This window comes from Procambarus clarkii, chromosome 74 (assembly GCF_040958095.1).
Source record: "Procambarus clarkii isolate CNS0578487 chromosome 74, FALCON_Pclarkii_2.0, whole genome shotgun sequence".
NCBI classification, from domain to species: domain Eukaryota; kingdom Metazoa; phylum Arthropoda; class Malacostraca; order Decapoda; family Cambaridae; genus Procambarus; species Procambarus clarkii.
Window position 1 is genome coordinate 14,160,503 of NC_091223.1, and position 22,006 is coordinate 14,182,508.

General features: G+C 39.9%; 2 protein-coding genes across 14 annotated transcripts in view; one reads left to right on the plus strand and one right to left on the minus strand.

Annotated features, from left to right (window-relative positions):
• Nucleotides 1–1,439: 1,439 nt before the first annotated feature.
• On the plus strand, nt 1,440–7,758 carry LOC123767456 (filaggrin-2). The gene is made up of 2 exons (XM_045757144.2): nt 1,440–1,454; nt 1,679–7,758. The coding sequence occupies exons 1-2, from the start codon at nt 1,440–1,442 to the stop codon at nt 7,172–7,174; spliced, it is 5,511 nt and encodes a 1,836-aa protein (XP_045613100.2). The 3' UTR covers nt 7,175–7,758.
• Nucleotides 7,759–17,749: 9,991 nt separating this feature from the next.
• Nucleotides 17,750–22,006, minus strand: part of LOC123767335 (protein nervous wreck) — a 103,076-nt gene continuing 98,819 nt past the window's right edge. For 12 of the 13 annotated variants that reach the window (XM_069312962.1, XM_069312961.1, XM_069312972.1 and 9 more), the window contains 2 exons: nt 21,151–21,232; nt 17,750–19,756 (listed from right to left, as the gene is read on the minus strand). In XM_069312962.1, coding sequence (XP_069169063.1) covers nt 19,374–19,756; nt 21,151–21,232 — 465 coding nt within the window. In that variant the 3' untranslated portion in view covers nt 17,750–19,373. Of the gene's footprint in view, nt 19,757–20,381; nt 20,456–21,150; nt 21,233–22,006 lie in introns of all 13 variants that reach the window. The other variant, XM_069312967.1, reaches the window with a different exon arrangement.

Genomic DNA, 22,006 nt, shown 5'->3' on the forward strand with positions numbered 1-22,006 from the left:
GATTAATTTAGTGGCCTATTGACACGGATTGTAAAACTTAAAAACAAATTTCGATTCTAAATATTGGGTAAAAAAGCATAAATACAGCAAAGATTAAGCATTGGAAAGAAGCACGCAATATCATCACGTACGCATGTTTTCTTTATTAAAGTTGATTCCAAAAGAGTTTCATAATTTTTCCTGAAGCATATACGGCATCAAAAGTAATTAAAAATATATAAATAAGAAATTTGTGAATGTTTACCTTTGTCTGGCAGCTGAGGGGAGAGTCGATATTGAGCGCGTGCGCAGACCCGCACCTGCAGAGGCTTATGACGCGCGGGAAAGTCAGGCACGCTTGAACGTAATCAGATGAATCACTAGGGAGGGAGGGAGTGAGGCAGGAACGGGGGAGAGATAGGGGGCAGAGGAGAATGAAAGAGAGGTAAGAAAGTAAGGTATGGAGGGAACAATAGCGTTAGTGGCACTCAGGTAAGGAGGGAAAGAGAGAGGGGGTAACAGGGCAAGAGAGAGGCAGGGAGAGAGAGAGAGGCAGGGAGAGGGAGAGAGAGGCAGGGAGAGGGAGAGAGAGAGAGGCAGGGAGAGGGAGAAAGAGAGAGAGAGAGAGTGGGGCAGGGAGAGGGAGAAAGAGAGAGAGAGAGTGGGGCAGGGAGAGGGAGAAAGAGAGAGAGAGAGAGAGAGAGGGGGCAGGGAGAGAGAGAGAGAGAGAGAGAGAGAGAGAGAGAGAGAGAGAGAGAGAGAGAGAGAGAGAGAGAGAGAGAGAGAGAGAGAGAGAGAGAGAGAGAGAGAGAGGTGCAGGAAAGAGTAAAGAGAAAGAAAGAGAAATAGGGGTATTTGAACTTGTATTCTTAATAAATATATGAACTTATTCAATTTTAATAAAGGAACCTCGTATTGCATTAAGTATTAACCAATATACTTAGAATACAATCCGATAAGTAAACTGTGGTATACAGTAAACGCCGGATTAATAACACTGAATTCGTATATATTAATGATATATTCTGATATATTTAAATTTAGGAAACACGTAGGTAAAAATTGGTTTGGAAATAGGGTTGTTGATTTACGGATCAAGTTACTGGGTAACGTGGGTCACTGGATTGTTTCAAGCGTAGGTTAGACATATATATGAATGAGTTTGGGCGGATATGAATGCAGGGGCTGCCTTGTGTGGGTCAACAGACCTTCTGAAATTTCATTTATTCGTACCTTTTTGTATATACATTTGCTTGTTCTGCAGGCCAGTCATGACAATATCAAGTTGCTATACATAACCGGATGAAGCGTTCACTTGTTTTTACTTTCGCATACACCATCACTTGCACCAACACCAGACACTAGGCTCCGGCGGGGGACACCTGATCCGCGCTCCTGCCGTCGGGTATATAAGGCGAGTTGCATTCTCTGAGCCTCACACTTCCTGTGTCTTCCTCATCATGGTGGCATCCCAGGTGAGAGGATATGTGATTTAAACAACATTATTTGAATTCAGTGCTGCATTGAGTGTGCAGACATTGTCATGACGTTCAGTGCAGGGATGTCTTTATTCTTATAGAACTTTTTTAGCGCATGAGGCTATTTTGTCTTCAAAAAGGATTGCTTCCAATAGAGAGCGATAGATGACAAAATAAATCAACTAAGTGGACTATGAAATAATGCTTTCTTGTTTGTCCAGGTATTAGTGTTGGCTGTATCTGCAGTCTTAGCAGCGTCAGAAGCAACAAAGAACGCGTACCTGCCTGGCAGAGGCCCATTGCAACATAGCAAGACAGATACGTCCTTGTCTTTCGACTACCAGTACCAAGTTAACGCTGCTGACACAGGTGACCAGAAATCACAAAAGGAATCTCTTAAAGATGGTGTTCTAGTTGGCTCCTACTCCGTTCTCCAGCCTGACGACCTCTTAAGAATAGTGAATTATCGCGTCGATGACGAATCGGGCTTCAAAGCGGAAGTCCAGTACCAGAAGGTAAAGGGTCGTTCATCACCGCAAGCAGTGTACCAATCAGATTCCAGTTTAGCTTCTGGATTACAGGATTTCAAGAGGTTCGACATATCCCCGACATCTGGAGTCGGGACGTCCAGTGACTCATCTACACGTTCTAGAGTTTCTGAATCATTCATACGATCTTCAACCTCAAATATAAAATTGAAATCAGCTCCTTTATTCAACTTTGGCTCATCCTTTGGAGAAAGCGAAGGCTCTTCAGGCACCAGTTTTGGTTCTTCCTCAGGATCAAGTTTTAGATCGCCTTCCAGGTTTGGTTCTACCACTAAACATGACGGTGGTTCTATTGGTTCCAGGCCCATTAATCCAACCAGTTCCACTCTTGGTCATTCCTCTAGCTCTAAAATTGGTTTCTCTGGTACCGGTATTAGGTCTTCCACTGGCTCCAGTTTCGGGTCTTTTATTGGAGATAAGATTGACTCTTCCGATTCTACTAGTTCTACGAGATCCCGTCTAGGCTTATCAAATGCCAACACTGAATCTTCCTTGAGATCTAACTCTGGATTTTCTGGCTCCTCCGGTTCTAGTTTTGGTTCTCCGGTATCACACGAGGGTTCTTCTGGGTCTCATTTGGGTTTCACCTCAAGGTCTAACTTAGGCCATTTTGGCTCTTCTGTTGGGTCTTCCGGTTCCAGTTCTCGTTCTTCTGGATTTGGTTTAGGATCATTTAGTACTGGTTCTGGTCATTCATTGAGATCTGATTCGAAATCCTCTGTCTCAGGAATTAACGCTGCCTCTTCTGGTTCTTCAACAGGATTTAAAGCTGGTGCTTCTGGCTCTAATTTTGGTTCGTCTGGTTCACGTGAAGATTCGTCCGGTGGTAGTTTTATACCTTCCTTGAAATCTAGTTCTGGATTTTCTGATTCTTCAACTGCACGTCACATTGAGTCTTTTGCTTCAGGACTTGGGTCTTCTGGATCTAACTTTGATCCCTCTGATTCCAGGCTCGGTTCCTCTGAACCAAATTTAGTTTCTTCTAGCTCTACTTTTGACCTTTCTTCAAACCATGGCGTTAAATCTTTTGGCTTGAGTGCTGGCTCTTCCAGCGAATCTAATTTTAGACCTTCCTCTAGGCCTGACTCAGCCACTGGATCCAGTTTTGTCTCGTCAGGTTCTTGTTTTGGTTCTACTGGGCCGAATTTAGTTCAGTCTGGTACTGTTTTCGGGGCATCTGCTGGATCTAAATTTGGCTCCTTGGATTCTAGTTTTGGATTAACTGCTTCTGGTTCTTTAGGTTCAAGTATAGATTCTACTCAGTCCAGTTTCGCCTTGTCCAAATTTAATACTGGGTCCCCCTTAGTTTCCAGCCTTAGGTCATCCACTGGATCTAACTTCGACTCTGTCAATTCTAGTTTTGATTCTTTAAGATCTAATTTAGATTCCTTTGATTCGAATTATATATCTTTCACAGGATCAAACTTTGGTTCTAGCTCTAATGATGGGTTTCATAAGTCAGGACCGGCGCTTTCTGAATCTAAGCGTGATTTTTCCAATTTTAATATTGGTTCAACTGAATTAGGTGTAGACTCTGTTGGCTCCAGGATTAGCACTTCCAGTCCTAATTTTGGCTCCTCTGGAACAAATGGAAGGTCTTCTACTTTCAAGTTGGATTCTAATACTTCTAATTTAGACACTCCTAGATCAAATATTGAGTCTTCTGGTTCCAAGCTTAGTTCTCCAAGTTCTAATGTAGGATCTTCTAAATTAAGCTCACAATTTTCTGGTTCAAGTTCTGTGACTTCCAGATTTAGTCCAGGATTTACTAATGCTATTAACTCTGGGTCTTCACTGGGATCCAATCATGGTTCTGGATCGAGTGCTGGATCTTCTGTTGTCAAATTTGAACCTAATTTTGAATCTTCTAGTTCTAATTTTGGTGTTTCTGGATCTAAATTAGGGTATACATCTGGTTCCAGCACTGAACGTGACATCCACTCATTCGGTCCTCACCAAGACTCTACCACTGAATCAGAGTTTGGAACTCCTAGTTATACTTTTGGCTCTTCTAAGCCAAATGTTAAATCATCAGATTCCAGTTTTGGTTCTTCTCCACTCAACTTTGGATCATCAGGTTCCAATTTTGGCTCTTCAAGAACTGCCCTTGTATCAACAGGTTCTAGTTTTACCACTTCTGAAACTAGCCTTGGATCATCAGGTTCAAATGTTGATTCTTCTGGAATTACAGTTGGGTCAACAAGTTCCAATTTTGGTTCTGAAACTAACCTTGCTTCATCAGCTTCCAGTTTCGGACCTTCTGGAACTACACTTGAATCATCAGGTTCCAGTCTGAGCTCTTCTGGAACTACTCTTGGTTCCTCTTTGAGGTCTCCTGAAACCGACATTGGATCATCAGTGCCTAGCTTTGGCTCTTCTGGAATTACTCATGGATCAACAGGTTCCAGTTTTGGCTCTTCTGGAACTACTCATGGATCAACAGGTTCCAGTTTTGGCTCTTCTGGAACTACTCATGGATCAACAGGTTCCAGTTTTGGCTCTTCTGGAACTGCTCATGGATCAACAGGTTCCAGGTTAGGCATTTCTGGAACTACTCAAGGATCAACAGGTTCCAGTTTTGACTCTTCTGGAACTACTCATGGATCAACAGGTTCCAGGTCTGGCTCTTCTGGAACTATTCATGGATCAACTGGTTCCAGTTTTGGTTCTTCTGGAACTACTCATGGATCAACTGGTTCCAGTTTTGGTTCTGGAATAACTCATGGATCAACAGGTTCCAGTTTTGGCTCTTCTGGAACTACTCACGGATCAACAGGTTCCAGTTTTGGTTCTGGAACTACTCATGGATCAGTAAGTTCCAGGTCTGGCTCTTCTGGAACTACTCATGGATCAACTGGTTCCAGTTTTGGTTCTGGAACTACTCATGGATCAGTAAGTTCCAGGTCTGGCTCTTCTGGAACTACTCATGGAACAACTGGTTCCAGTTTTGGTTCTGGAACTACTCATGGATCAGTAAGTTCCAGGTCTGGCTCTTCTGGAACTACTCATGGATCAACAGGTTCCAGTTTTGGTTCTGGAACTACTCATGGATCAGTAAGTTCCAGGTCTGGCTCTTCTGGAACTACTCATGGATCAACTGGTTCCAGGTTTGACTCTTCTGGAACTACTCATGGATCAACTGGTTCCAGTTTTGGTTCTGGAACTACTCATGGATCAACAGGTTTCAGGTTTGACTTATCTGGAACTACTCATGAATCAACAGGTTCCAGGTTTGACTCATCTGGAACTACTCATGAATCAACAGGTTCCAGGTTTGACTCATCTGGAGCTACTCATGGATCAACTGGTTCCAGTTTTGGTTCTGGAACTACTCATGGATCAACAGGTTCCAGTTTTGGCTCTTCTGGAACTACTCATGGATCAATAGGTTCCAGGTTAGGCTCGTCTGGAACTACTCATGGATCAACAGGTTCCAGTTTTGGCTCTTCTGGAACTACTCGTGGATCAACAGGTTCCAGTTTTGGTTCTGGAACTACTCATGGATCAACAGGTTCCAGTTTTGGCTCTTCTGGAACTACTCATGGATCAACAGGTTCCAGTTTTGGTTCTGGAACTATTCATGGATCAGTAAGTTCCAGGTCTGGCTCTTCTGGAACTACTCGTGGATCAACAGGTTCCAGTTTTGGCTCTTCTGGAACTACTCATGGATCAACAGGTTTCAGGTTTGACTCATCTGGAACTACTCATGGATCAACAGGTTCCAGGTCTGGCTCTTCTGGAACTATTCATGGATCAACTGGTTCCAGTTTTGGTTCTGGAACTACTCATGGATCAACAGGTTCCAGTTTTGGCTCTTCTGGAACTACTCATGGATCAACAGGTTCCAGTTTTGGTTCTGGAACTACTCATGGATCAACTGGTTCCAGTTTTGGTTCTTCTGGAACTATTCATGGATCAACAGGTTCCAGGTTTGACTCTTCTGGAACTACTCATGGATCAACAGGCTCCAGGTTTGACTCTTCTGAAACTATTCATGGATCAACAGGTTCCAGGTTTGACTCTTCTGGAACTACTCATGGATCAACAGGTTCCAGGTTTGACTCTTCTGGAACTACTCATGGATCAACAGGTTCCAGGTTTGACTCTTCTGGAACTACTCATGGATCAACAGGCTCCAGGTTTGACTCTTCTGAAACTATTCATGGATCAACTGGTTCCAGGTTTGACTCTTCTGGAACTACTCATGGATCAACAGGTTCCAGGTTTGACTCTTCTGGAACTACTCATGGATCAACAGGTTCCAGGTTAGGCATTTCTGGAACTACTCATGGATCAACAGGTTCCAGGTTAGGCATTTCTGGAACTACTCATGGATCAACAGGTTCCAGGTTAGGCATTTCTGGAACTACTCATGGATCAACAGGTTCCAGGTTAGGCATTTCTGGAACTACTCATGGATCAACAGGTTCCAGGTTAGGCATTTCTGGAACTACTCATGGATCAACAGGTTCCAGGTTAGGCATTTCTGGAACTACTCATGGATCAACAGGTTCCAGGTTAGGCATTTCTGGAACTACTCATGGATCAACTGGTTCCAGTTTTGGTTCTTCTGGAACTACTCATGGATTAACAGATTCCAGGTTTGGCTCCTCTGGAACTATTCATGGATCAACAGGTTCCAAATTTGGCTCTTCTGGAACTACTCATGGATCAATAGGTTCCAATTTTGGCTCTCCTAGAAATAGTCATGGGTCATCAGGCTCCAGTTTTGGTTCTTCTGGAACTACTCGTGGATCAACAGATTCCAGTTTTGACACTCCTAGATCTAACGTTGGATCATCAGTTAACAGTGTGAGTGCTTCTGAAAGTAGCATTGGATCGTTAGGTTTCGGGTTTGGCTCATCTCCTAGATCTTTTGTTTCTAACATTGGTTCTGCTAATTCTAACCTTGGTTCAGCCTCTCGATCCAATTTCGGCTCTGCTTCTGGATCAAATCAGGTATTTTCTGGATCAATCCCCGAGTTCAACTTCAACTCAGGCGCCAGCTTGGATTCCTTTAGTTCTTCCAGCGGATTCCTCTCTGGACTGAACTCTGGTTCCAACTTGGGATCTTCTCAAACCCCATCGTCATCAATTGGGGGAACGTCCGCTCCAGGTGGAGCGTCTACTCAGCGATCAAGTCATCAATACAAGAATAAGGCAGTTTAAAAATCTTAGTTCATGTTAAATATATATTGCCGTGTGGCTCATAAACCATATGTTATATTTTGAGTCTCGGGAATATATTTAGTCCCCCTCGTGTATCGAAAACTTGCATGGAATTTGATTAAGGTTTCATTTCTTTATTGCAAAGCTACACTGCTTATGTAACAGCCTTGCTTGGTTAAGTTTACTTAAGTTTACTAGTTTACTGGTGAAGTTACAGCAGCAGGCTCCTTATGAGAGTTGGCTACACCATCAATGAGTGACCGAGTTGATGCTGCTCTGGAAAACACTGACAGTCATCATGATATTACACTGATGTGATGCCGAGGGTATAAATAGCCTAAGCTACTCTATCCTTTTTTGGGTGTATTTTATTATCTAAATAAACTTACTTAAACTTGATGCTAAGTAATAAATTAGCGTCGCTTCAAGACAGTGTGGATCCCTTGCAAGGTGCTTATTTACGCCTTACTGAGAAGATAATTAAGCTATTTGAATTTGTAATGAAGCTTGGTTTAGATATTTGTTAGAACACAAACAATATCTTTTTTGAACATTGACAAATAAAATACTATCATTGTTTACAAGGTTTGGTATTTATTTCCATTACATATCAACAAAATCTAAAAATATTATATATTGTTATGAATAAAATAAGAATATGTACGTTATCCTTCAAAATATCTCTCGGAAAATTCCAGTATATATTAACTGGAATATATACACAAAAGTGGATTGTTGTTCAATAAAAATACTCTGAACCACATTCTGTGTATTTTTATTGATTTTGTTGAGTGGGAAGAATTTGACCCAGCGTTGGACGTGGGTTTAGACTCAGCGTTGGGCGTGGGGTTGGGGCAGCAAGTCCTACAGGTCGTGCTGAACCACATGTGATATCATCAGTGGGCGGAGTGTATATGTAAATGCAAATGCTACTACTAATAATACCTGGTTGATGGGGTTCTGGGAGTTCTTCCACTCCCCTATTAATAATTATTAATGCTATTTTGTTATCTATGCAAATGATAATGGCACATAACAATTTAACGATTAATAATAAATGCGGCTTTGAGAGAAGGGTCAGTCAAATTTTGTCAGCATTTCTGGTTCAATTAGCATCGCTCTTTGATATCGAAAGACTTTAAATGTGAAAGTTACATTTGGTTTAATTGAGAATATATATATTTTATATCTTTGAGTAATTTATTTATTATTATAAATAGCGTTTTTTACTCATTCATCAATGTCAGCTGCCTGGAGCACACTGAAGTTATATGATTTTGCTTTCCTAGTCCGAGACTACAGTCTCTTAGGCTCCTTGTGGTTCTCAAACAATGACAGACCTATCTTAGGATACAACCCACAAGAGATGTATAACTCTCGGGTTCCTATTTACTGCTGGGTGAATAGAGGACATATTTATTTATTTATATACAAGAAGGTATATTGGGATTGTGAGGATACATAGCATAGTAATTACATTCTTGTAAAGCCACTAGTACGCGCAGCGTTTCGGGCAGGATAGTCGGACATAGTCTGGGACTTATAGTCTCGGGAAATAGTCTCGGGACATAGTCTGGGACTTGTAGTCTTGGGAAATAGTCTCGGGACATAGTCTGGGACTTGTAGTCTTGGGAATTGTAGTCTCGGGACATAGTCTGAACTGTTAGTTGATCATAGTTGTTGGAGCGTAAATAAGAGACGAAGACTCTATGATCTGTTTATTGACACATTCACTGTACACAACACATCCTTACAAGACATACCTGTGATACTTCATTTACAACTTTATACCAGAGAGATATAAGGGGTCTTGTTGCTACTGTCACTGTTATATGGGTTAAGTCCCGCTCAGACACGTGTCATTATTAGTAATATAACGATCAACTGTCGAAAGAAATGAGCTAAGATTTATTGCTGAAGGAATCAAATTATTGAGTGACAACGATGCAACTGTTAGCAGTGAGAAAGTAAACATATGTTGGTCCATGAAACCAACAATGGGTTCGTAAACAAATGCATTAAGAGATTCATGTTGAGTCCTGCCGCAGCCTAAATTTCGCAGTGAGAAAGTAAACAATGGGTCCATGAAACCAACAATGGGTTCGTAAATAAATGCATTAAGAGATTCATGTTGAGTCCTGCCGCGGCCTAAATTTCGTAAAATATTTACGTGTCCACTTGCGAAACCTGTATATCTTCCCGCAATCATGATGGCTTAATCTGCATTTATTAAACAGTTTACAAGCTTCCAAACTTCGCAAACCATGATTATTATTGTCATAAAGAACCTTGTAGCACTTCAGAACTCTTAAATTCTTAAATAAATGAAAATAAAGGCACTATGATTTCGGACAGATGTAGAGGTTTCGTAAGTGGACACTAATAGTGCTTGATGAATACTGACCCTGATGCAAATGTTTTGTATGGCATTTGAAGATTTATGTTATCTAGCAGATTCATCAAGTGTATGATTGTATGGAAAATCCATTTACCAGATCGAGATGGATGACTCGTGAAAACAAATGATTTACGAACCAAGCAATTCGTGAATAATTATTGTTAAATAATACAGATTAAATGGTTTATAAGAATGATATTCACTAAAAACATTCATAAATTTTTTATACCATGTAAACGAAATATTCAAAATGCAACATATGAACCTAATGATTCACGACACATGACTCAGATTTACGAAGCACGCTTCATAAAACTACTATATTAAGAAAGCTAAAAGTGAAACAAGTGATGTAATTAACAAATAAATAAAGAACTAGAAGATTTCTGAAATGAACTCTATAAAATATGCAAAAAACAAAATATATTATTAATGAGAGATGGTTCGTACCAAAGATGCACCAAAGGTTACGAATAAACATGACTCACGTGAAAGAGGATTCACGAACCAGCTGATCCACGTAACCCAGAGAACAAAACATGCTAAAATAACATTAAATGAACGTCGGCTCAACGTTAAATCACTGCTGGACTAACGTTTTCAACACTGATTAGTTATTAGGTCAACGTTATTTGCCCAGAGGAACAATGAGATTATCAACGAAACAGTCAAAGAGGGGATTCGCGAAACAGCTGGATTCATCAAAGTGAAGAATGCAAATTAGAGTCGTCTGTTTCTCGTCATCTCTAAGGCACGTGAGAATTAGGGCAATGAAAACGTCCAAGAGATATCCTGAGACGCATGACGGTCAACAGAAAACAGAAGAGAAGGGGATTAAGTCACATCTCAGAGCTCAAACAATTTTCTTATCTGCCTTGTTAGCATCTGCGAGGGATCCGCCTCACTCGATCCTCAGACGATGATACGCATTAGCTGTAATGCATCAATGATGTGAAGTTACAGTAGGTTCACTAGTGTTCGATTTGTTTTAAGGATTCAGACCATCTTCAAAACAATGACCAATTTGCTCGTTAATACAGCAGCCACCCCCTTCTTCCTTATGTGTTAAAAACACTTTGCCACAAGACACAACTGATTATGCTCAAACTGTTTGCAAAATTGAGCTTTGCTCACATCTTATTCTTATGCTCAAAGTACACCTCTTTAAATGCTTCACCCACATAGTATAAATACGACAACCCATCCACATAAATAATTGCCAAATGCTCGATAATCTAACCGTCAAACCCCGTTTATGAATTAAACATTTCACACGGCTCCAACCTGTCCTCAGACTAGGCTCGTTAAAGCGGCGGCTGAGCCCAAAGATGCATTCATCAATTTTAATGAAATATGTATTAAAGGTTTTTTCTTATGTATTAATTTATATATATTAGACCAACCTGTCCTTAGGCTGGGCTCGTTAAAGCGTCGGCTGACCCCCCAACGCAGTGGGCACACTACCCAAGAGTGGCGTTGGTTCAACATATAATCAACTTTAATTCAACACTGAATCACCCTTGAATTAACGTCGCTATTAGATATTGAGCCCAGTGGGGGGGGGAGTGCATTTATAAATGTTAAAGAACTGTACGTTAACATTATTTTTTCTTATATAATAAATCTTATTAGAGTGCTATGTATAGTTAGCCATAAGTTAGGTGTTTAGATTCTGTTGGAAATTATTTGCATTTGAAGTGCGTGGATGAAACATTTTCAGTTACAATTCGAACAAAGATTGTCAGAGAAGCACGTTTCGAGAGGTATTCGAACATCAGTTGTGAGTCGTGTGTAAAATGTTTCATTCATAAACGGGGGGGGGGGGGGGGGGTTGGCGGGTGGATTAACGTGCATTTGACCTTTGTTAATGAGGACGGTCTGCCTAACTGTTAACTAATGACATTTAAATGCTTCTCTCACAATGCTTATTCACAACCTCCTGTGGCATCGCACCTCTAAATGCTTCACCCACGCACTGCAAATAAGTGCCAACAGAACCTGTACATATAACCTAATCTAGGCCTATAAACAATATTCTAATTTAATATTAATTTATATATGAGAAAATGAAAATGTACACAGTACATTAAAATATATAAATGTATCTTTCTGGTTGGTCGAAGCTTGGAAGGCATAGCCTGAGACTGGATTGAAATACGAATACTTTAGAACCAAAACAGCCAAGCTAACGTATCCTGCAATCTTATAACTATACTGAAAACAATTTGATACAATAATTATTTTTACAGTATTAAAAAAATTGACGAATGTGCCTTTGGGAACGGCTGCAGCTAGGCCGAGAATAGCCTTGAGGATGGGAATAACTATGTCTTTCCATTGGAGACTTTCAGCGCCGTGGAGAGGGGGGACCTGCTGCCTGGGTAACAGCTTCTCCCCCAAATCAACCCACCTTGGCTTTGCGCCCTGGTGAGGCCACTCCAGACCGACATCAGAGCGCAACTCCATAGTCTCCTGAGACTGATGGATGCCTACTAATACTACTACTAATGTTACTGCCATTTTTGAGAAAAAAATAAATGTTCAAAAGAACGTTGCTGTTATGAGTTTATTACATTAAAACAGTCGATGTTGAGTCTATTACATTCAAACCGCCGATGTTATGAATTTGCAACTTTAAAAGAAAGATGATATTGGTTTATAATTTCTAAATTTATTAATTTGCTTAGGACTTGAGGCTTTAGTGGCTATGGTTTTAAGGGGTCATTTCAAGGTTATTCTGACATCGTAGCTTCAGGTGAAAACAATATAGCAAATATAGCGAATTAAGGTGAAAACGTAAAAATATACATAGATTTTTTCCCGTCATCTACCACAGACTGCCCTGTTGTTGGCAATTATAGAAAGGTACAAATAACAAATTTGATAAAAAATATCATCCATTTCAAGTCTGCCATGGTCAATAATGCCTTCATAAATTATATATCCTTCTTAATTTTTACACTGCGACAGTATTACCAAGATCAAGTTAGACATTTACATTTGCTGTTGAGGTCCAATATTCTGTGCTTCATTACTAGAGGAAAGGTGAAACTTTCTTATTTTACATCATTAGTAAAACATATCTTAGAAAATAACCAAGTTTATTTTTAAATAACTCACGATTAAGAGAAGAATATATCAAATTAACAAAGCCTCATGTTTTATGAAACGTTCGTAGTAGTTAAAGATTAATTGTGTTAACGAGCCCAGGATATATTTATTTTAACTGTTAAATGCTATTAAGTATGAAATAGAAACTTAGCAACAATCTAACAAACCAATAATGGTGGCATAGAATCATGTTAATAACAATGAACTTTGCAACATTTTGACTAGACATTTTTTAGTTTGTTTTTGTGATTGGTTGCTTTGACGGCAACAAGGTCTGTGATTAGTTGGCTCTGTTTGTTTGAATAACACTAACAAGCTTGGTGATTGGATGTTTTGTACAGTATGAAATGACCTAAAACAACAACCGTAGTTAATGACAGGTAATTGACTGCTGTGATCTCAAACAACACATTCAAATTAAATTAAGAACGGTAGAAACAACTCTGCGATTAACTTCGGTGGAAGTTAGAAACTCCTGTTCTTAAGGAGTTAAGCAGGAGGAGTTAAGTTCTTACTATGCCAAGTAAACAAATACATATAATCCAGTTACACTTGTAAGTTGGGGCTCTTATATAAACCGAGACGGTCTCGGACCTAGGCTATCAAGTTACTGAATTTTTACTCTTATTTTAATTTCGTTTGCACAAAGTACAAATCTAATATAACTGAGTCATAATTAGAACATGAGCAGTTGGAAATAAGTTAACAAAGTCTGGGTTGTGGTTGAAAATATACCGCTTTGGTTCCGGCGGTCCTACGGATTCCTTGAAGGCGCTGGGATGATGATGATGGGCTCTATGGTATGTACTTGACACACTACACACAAAAATCACAATTGCGTGATGCATCAAATGAATAAATTTACAAGGGCCGGGCGTAAGTTCGATCCCTCATCACGGCCCTTGTGGATTTGTTCATGTACTTGACTTTTCAAGTAATTTTATAAATCTTGTTTCTGATCGATCTATATAAGAAAGTCTGTATATCTGTCCGAGGCCAGAGGCCAGACGTTTGGGGTTAGCCTCACCCAACTTTTGCACATGAAGAGTGTGGGGCATGGGAATGTCACAGGCCAACCGGGGTCGGCTCCAGTGCCACATTTTAAGAAATATCGGCATTTAACCCCCCTCCGTACGATTTTCATGACGTTAAGTCAGAAATATTGGTTGTGTTGTTCGTAGCAGGGTTGAGAGAGGTGGGGGGGCTTGTTTGAAGGGGGAGGAGAGGTGGGGAGAGAGGATATGTTGGAAGAGAGAGAGAGAAAGGTGGAGAGGGGAAGAGAGAGGGGTGAGAAGACTGGGGGAGAGAGAGGAACCGAGAAAGAGACCCGGGCGCAGTCGGTCACTTACACCACAGTACTATGCATATAGAGCAAAATGTCAGCAGTCTCGTGGTTTAGCATCGCCCAACCTACTCATATTTGTAATATGTAATTCTAATTGGTTCTATATACATTTTCATAAATATTTGATAATTTTAACAATGAATTCGACATAGAAATTTCAACTCTTTTTCATACACAGACACACACACACATTATATATATATATATATATATATATATATATATATATATATATATATATATATATATATATATATATATATATATATATATATATATATATATCAACTTAACCCACAGAAACTAGCTATGTCTATCAACTCTCCGGATACATGTATCCTCTGCTGTGTAAAGATTAAAAAAAAAATTGTTTTATATTGTCCATTTCCCGTGAGTTGAGAAAAAAATAAATGTTCAAAAGGACGTTGCTGTTATGAGTTTATTACAATAACACAGTCGATGTTGAGTCTGTTACATTCAAACCGCCGATGTTATGAGTTTACAACTTTAAAAGAAAGATGATATTGGTTTATAATGTTCAAAGAAACGTCCGAAATATTACGGGTTTATAACGCTCAAAGAAATGCCGATGTTATGGGTTTTCAACGCCCAAAGAAACGTTCATGTTATGGGTTTAAAACGTTCAAAGTAACGTTCATGTTATGGATTTAAAACGCTCAAAGAATCGTCCATGTTATAGGTTTACACCGCTTAAAGAAATGTTCTTGTTATGGGTTTACAACGCTCAAAGAAACGTCGATATTATGGGTTTACAACGCTCAAAGAAACGTCGATGTTGTTATAAGTTTACAAAGCACTAATATTACTTCATTTTAAACTTAAGGCTTACTGAACGCTGAAGGCCACAAAGAAAATAATCTTAAAATTGAAGCATGAACAATAACTGGTACTCAAATTGATTCCGCCATCGATAAATTAAAGTACCGAGAATGATACCTTAATTTAGTGAAGATTGACCATAGAAGATGGGAAAGGATATGAACGGCGAGCTTAATTGCATTTTGTAAGACTGGTTGCAGGTGGGAATTGATCTTGCACGAAAGTAATGTATTATTTATTTATACAAGCACTTGCACGAATGCAATGTATTCTCTGTTATACACGTACTTCCACGAACACAATACATTCTGTTATACACGTTCTTGCAAGGACATAATGTATTCTTTGTTACACATACACATGCGCGAACACAATGCATTCTCTGTTATACACGTTCTTGCAAGGACATAATGTATTCTTTGTTACACATACACGTGCGCGAACACAATACATTCTCTGTTATACACGTTCTTGCAAGGACATAATGTATTCTTTGTTACACATACACATGCGCGAACACAATACATTCTCTGTTATACACGTTCTTGCAAGGACATAATGTATTCTTTGTTACACATACACATGCGCGAACACAATACATTCTCTGTTATACACGTTCTTGCAAGGACATAATGTATTCTTTGTTACACATACACATGCGCGAACACAATACATTCTCTGTTATACACGTTCTTGCAAGGACATAATGTATTCTTTGTTACACATACACATGCGCGAACACAATATATTTTTGTTATACGGTAATCAAGTTTTTACTTTGTGCGATACTGTGCTGGAAGAATTATATATATATATAGTAGCTGTTATGCAATAATGACGTTCCTCGCATATATCTGGAACTAAGAACCGGACTTGTACAAAGAAATGTAAATCTCACTTATCATCCAGTAAGCAAACGCTTTATTTTTGTTTATAGAAAACATGATAATATGTAATAGGGGGTCATTATTTACCTCTAAGGAATAATTTGTGGTAGATAGTTTGGGTGGTGATGCCTTGTATTAGAAACTTTGTTTTAGGTAAAGATAGTCATAGATTAAGAACGCTTTGTTTACGGGGAAAGGAAGAGAGGGAAGATGGGTCCCTCTGGTGTCTTGCATTCAACCTTTTTTGTCCATATGAATGAGTTATTTACGAAGTTTTTCGCCTATTTACACACACATATGCTCAAGCACACATTCTAACACACACACAGGACCAAAGAGCCAAAGCTCAACCCCCGCAAGCACAACTAGACGAGTACACACAATCATGTTCTTCTCTTGATTGTTAAATACTGTTATGACCGAGTAGAGTGGAAGATAACACCCGTTCATAAGACAGGTGTCAAGAGAGACCCAGAACAGTAACGAGACATAATCTCACATGACAACACCTGTCGTGAAGTCGGCCACTGAAAAATAGCCTAATGCCTTGCTAGCCTATTCTCGTCCCACACTCAAGTCATACTGGGTGTGGGTTTTAAATCACTTGAAACTGGCTACTTGTGCCATCACTGTACTGTAGCAGCTAATTTAGTACCCCTTGTTAATGAACACACACGAGAGGTGTCAGAAAAGTTACCACAGGGATAACTGGTTTGTGGCGGCCAAGCGTTCATAGCGACGTCGCTTTTTGATCATTCGATGTCGGCTCTTCCTATCATTGTGAAGCAGAATTCACCAAGCGCTGGATTGTTCACCCACCAATAGGGAACGTGAGCTGGGATTAGACCGTCGTGAGACAGGTTAGTTTTACCCTATAGAGGTATATATATATGGTGGGAAAACTAATATATATATATATATATATATATATATATATATATATATATATATATATATATATATATATATATATATATATATATATATATATATATATATAATATATAATATATTTGTGAACCCCCACTCTTCAGAGGCAGCTGTGGCTAGCGACCACAAGGCTAGCAAGACTCCCAACACAGACACCACAACAGACCCTGCTCAGACACACGCTTCTCCAACTGAACACATGAGCACTTGGAAAAAAAAGGTGAGAGCCTACTTGACATCCCGGGACCAAATCTCAGTGTAACATCGTTCTCCAGAACATCATTCCCACAAACATAGCATGAGGCAGGAAACACAGAACTGAGGGAGGCATAAGTATGCCATTAAGAACAGAAGAGTGGGAAAACCCCTTCAGTAAAATGCACCATATTGAACTATTAAACTACGAACTGCTAACCTTAAACCTCACATTGGTGTAGTAGTGTATTTGCCGGTGCATAGACTGGAATGTTATAACATTAGGTTTAAGCTTGTACCCATAGCTTTGGTGAACTAACGTAGTAATAGAAAAGCTGCGTTTTAAAATCACTTTCAGGAAATTTATAATGAAACATATTAAAAGAAAAATTCTTGCAATCTACCCTTGGTAGAGTAGAGGTGTGTCGTAAGCAGAGCTGCACTTTATATGCCGGCAAATACGGTAATTGATATGAGGCTTCTTGGGTTAGTGGTGCGCAGACGTGCCTCAAGATGCTAATATTGTGTGACAGGCAAGCCGTGACCTTCCAAGCCGAGTAGCACAGAGAAAATTAAGAGCATCTGTAAGTTCAACAAGCGTCCATCACAGTCAAGTGAATAATTATTTAGACTTAAAAGGTAATATTTCGGACAATACAAGTCTCTCAATATCCACAGAGTTCTTCATTACAAAATTTAGTAGCACATTATGTATAGAGGGACCTTTGACAGGCCCCATGGCTTCCTGTCTCCGTTGAAGCCACTTGAGTTGGTGGCCCTCAGGTAAATTCAGGTAAATACTCTTTAGACCCCTCACGTCTGTATCAATCACTTGCTTATCTTTTCTATGACCATCACACTACATAATTCAATTTCTTAAAAATGTATTTACATACAATACTGTATGAAAATTATTGTTTCACAATATTTTACAGATGTGAGATTTGAGAAATAATACAAAATGGTTGGGAAACCTAGGATGATGTATGTGTACATGTCCTCCTGGGGTGATGTATGTGTACATGTCCTCCTAGGGTGATGTATGTGTACATGTCCTCCTGGGATGATGTATGTGTACATGTCCTCCTGGGATGATGTATGTGTACATGTCCTCCTGGGATGATGTATGTGTACATGTCCTCCTAGGGTGATGTATGTGTACATGTCCTCCTGGGGTGATGTATGTGTACATGTCCTCCTAGGGTGATGTATGTGTACATGTCCTCCTGGGATGATGTATGTGTACATGTCCTCCTGGGATGATGTATGTGTACATGTCCTCCTAGGGTGATGTATGTGTACATGTCCTCCTGGGGTGATGTATGTGTACATGTCCTCCTGGGATGATGTATGTGTACATGTCCTCCTAGGGTGATGTATGTGTACATGTCCTCCTAGGATGATGTATGTGTACATGTCCTCCTAGGGTGATGTATGTGTACATGTCCTCCTAGGGTGATGTATGTGTACATGTCCTCCTGGGATGATGTATGTGTACATGTCCTCCTGGGATGATGTATGTGTACATGTCCTCCTGGGATGATGTATGTGTACATGTCCTCCTGGGATGATGTATGTGTACATGTCCTCCTGGGATGATGTATGTGTACATGTCCTCCTGGGATGATGTATGTGTACATGTCCTCCTGGGATGATGTATGTGTACATGTCCTCCTGGGATGATGTATGTGTACATGTCCTCCTGGGATGATGTATGTGTACATGTCCTCCTGGGATGATGTATGTACACTGGTCTTCCTTCCGAAAGGAAAACATGATAATTGAATGAAAGAGTAAACCTGCACACGCTTAAATGAAGACAAAATTATTATTAAATTTGATATGAAAATTTAAAGAAAATGTTACGTCAGCAAAATTATGCATAGGTTCACAGGGAACTAGTACACAGAGAGAGAGTTAGAGGTATTCACAAATGTTACCAAAACGTTACAGTTAGCTTGTTATAGACTTCTAATAGGGACAAACACCTCTTGTACAATTGCATTTTATACCAGACCGGTATTTCTTGGGCGACGGCTTTGGCACCACTGTCCATCGTCGCTCGACCTTCTGTCCTGCCGTCCACTCAAAGTGGGACGGATCCACGCTCACTTTAGGCCTTTAGGCCTACTATCCATATTATTCAAGCTGACGTTTCGTTAACTTGACTTGTGCACGTTATGTGAAACTGAGGTGGTCTCTAAGGCCAACAGCGTACTATTGTGTTTCTTCAAGATCTTTTAATAAGTGCGGTATGAAGTTTAATGACCTACATGTAAGTAGGCCTACACGTGTGAGTATTTTCTGCTTGGTTCCGCATAACATCAAAGGAATCTCGCATGTTACCGCGATGTTTCGGTTATAACACACACACACTGCACCACGGAGTGATTATGGTGTCGTATATTACAAACTTGTGTTAAGTGTTGGTGGGCAGTCTCCTAACAGCTGTGACTACCAGGCTGTCACTGAACTAGCGGCCAAAATCTAGCATTAGGCATTTGATTCCTTAATTCTCTCTAAGGCTTTGAGTTTCTCCGGGTCAAGTTCAGGTGGACCGTCACTCGGGCTTGGAGACTTGGGTGAGGGTGATCGCTCCCCTTCCAAGTCTCCTATGCCGCCCTCCGCACCCACCATCTCCATCCGCATCTCCATGGGCCCCTCGGGGGCTGGAGGCGGTGGGGGCTGTCGGCCTTCGTCGTCAAGCACCAGTGCCTCCCCCTCGCACTCGGAGCGCTCGGCCTCTGGGTGTTGACTATCCAGCGGGTCTTGGTCGGCCTCGGCCCTCGAGTCCTCGCCAGCGCCGCCGATGTCCTCCTCCTGTGTCTCCACCATTGGAGTCGCCGCAGTGATGATGATCTGCGCCACGCCAAGACCTGTCCACCCGCAGGAGGAAACCACAGGTCAAAGGTCATCATCATATCATTATATTTTTGACACTTATGAACACTAAATCTCCCAGATGTGTTAATTATAAGTATTAAGTTCTGTGACATTGGATACTTGAGACAATTACATTTAACATCACTTGAATCAGCTCTGTTGTTTTAGCCTACTGTAAACATCGATTATTCACTCCATAAAAAATGCAGGCAAAAAGGTGTCAGAAAGGAAGCAATTCACTATTCCTTCTAGGTTTATAAACTCATTTTAATATAAATGTTATTTAAACTAAAACAATCAGGCAGTGTCTACTAAATCACATAACTATAAAAAAATAACATTAACAATTGTCTACAATGAGTGCAAACACATCTAGTCCACTGTTATTTGTGAAAAAGTGTTCAAAGTTGAAAATGGAAAGAGTTTCGAATTTGCAAGTGTTTAATTTAACACCTAGAGTTTCGAATCTTGAGAGTGTTGAATTTAACACGAAGGAATTTCTTGTGTCTGTGTCCTCTACAGAAGTTAAAATGTTGGAAAAACCTTTATCAAGCGTGTCTAGGGGACAATGGAAGGTTGGGGAGGCTATTAACAGTCTACACAAAGAGGTTAACATACCAGGAAACGCCCCAACTCTCTCACAAATTGAGGATCCAATCGTGATTACGTCTGGGCCAAACCCGCTCCCACGGCTACAGTAAAAACAAAATACGAACATCCAAACTACGTGAACCAATTCATCTGTGGCTTAAAATAAGTTCCGCTGACATGGCAATCCCCCAAAAGCAGAAATGATGCAAAAGTCTTTTACAGTTTTGGGAAATATTTTTTAAGTATATTTAGTACAGGAAGATAATTAAGAATGCTATATAAAAGTGAAAAACAAAGCATTACAAAAATTAATCGTGGACGTATATTATTGAATGTTTCAGGCACATAAATGATAAAATATGATGGCTATGTGAACTGGAGGAGGAAAAAAGATAGTCCTTAGAAACGATTTCTAGTATATAATTCACATGCCAGTTTATGTCATGCTCACACGTTGATGTCACCTCACAACTCAGAAAGTAGTGACAATGAAATACATGTGAGTAATGGTAATAAAACATGGCGCCCTGTGGCAGGTAAGAGAACCCTGCTGGAGCCCAGTGCAGTGTACCGCAAGGAGAGATTATCAAAATAAACACTACTCTTCCACTCTAACTCATTCTACAAACCAGTAAATGATCCACAAACTCTAGAACTATTCAGATTAGTTGACTATGCATTTAAAAAAAGCGAAGTAAAGCCACTCATGCACGTATAATCATCAGTTAGTTATTTGATCAATAATGGAAACTACAAGAATGATTGGTAGTCGTCTCGCCATCAGACGCTTCCTTACCGTCGCCACTGTCGCCCTGCTCAAATGGAAGTTTGGATCGCTTCTTTTTCTTCTTGCTAGTCGTCCTCTTGCCTGCCACGCCCTGATGAACAACAACAACCTGTGATTATCATGGAAATTCGTCACATTTCTCTCACCTCCCATCAGGGAACTGCTGCACTTTAGGCTACGTCAGTAGCTTTCAAGTGTTACAAAGTGTTATGAGCTCGTAATATGCCAAGTGACACATTTTTAATGAGCCAACACCCCCGCATGGGGGACTTTCGAAATTGCTACCGGATAGCCATATAATGTTTAGTATAGCACAAAGTTAACACATCATGCTTTGCTCTACAGTGCTTGGAATGCGTGTTATACTCTTTCAAACTATATTACTACATGTTAACCCTGTTGCCATTGTATTTGGTTAGATATATTTGGTAAGTTTGATGAATAGTCATTCAAAATTTTGATTTTAACCATATTTACACATTATGAATTGGAATGAATGGTTTTGCTTATTCAGGCAAACAAGAGTGCCACCTGGCCTAGTATGATACACTTGTGTTTAAATAAAGAAAAAAAAGAGCATATAATGCGCAGTTACCGGGCATACAGACTATAGGCTGCACACTGACTTACTTATACATCAATTTACACTTATCAATATGCATTACAACTTTTTTTTACACGGTATCATAAAAAAAAACATTTATAATTTCCGTCTAAAATGCATCTATAAAGTGTTTGATGTTTTGACCAAAGAGCGCAGAAAGTTGTGGGAAGAGAAGCAAGTGGCTCCGAATTAAAACACTTATTGATATTCATTCTCTGAATAGTGGAATCGTCATTAAAAGAAGCGCTTACCACAGCGGCG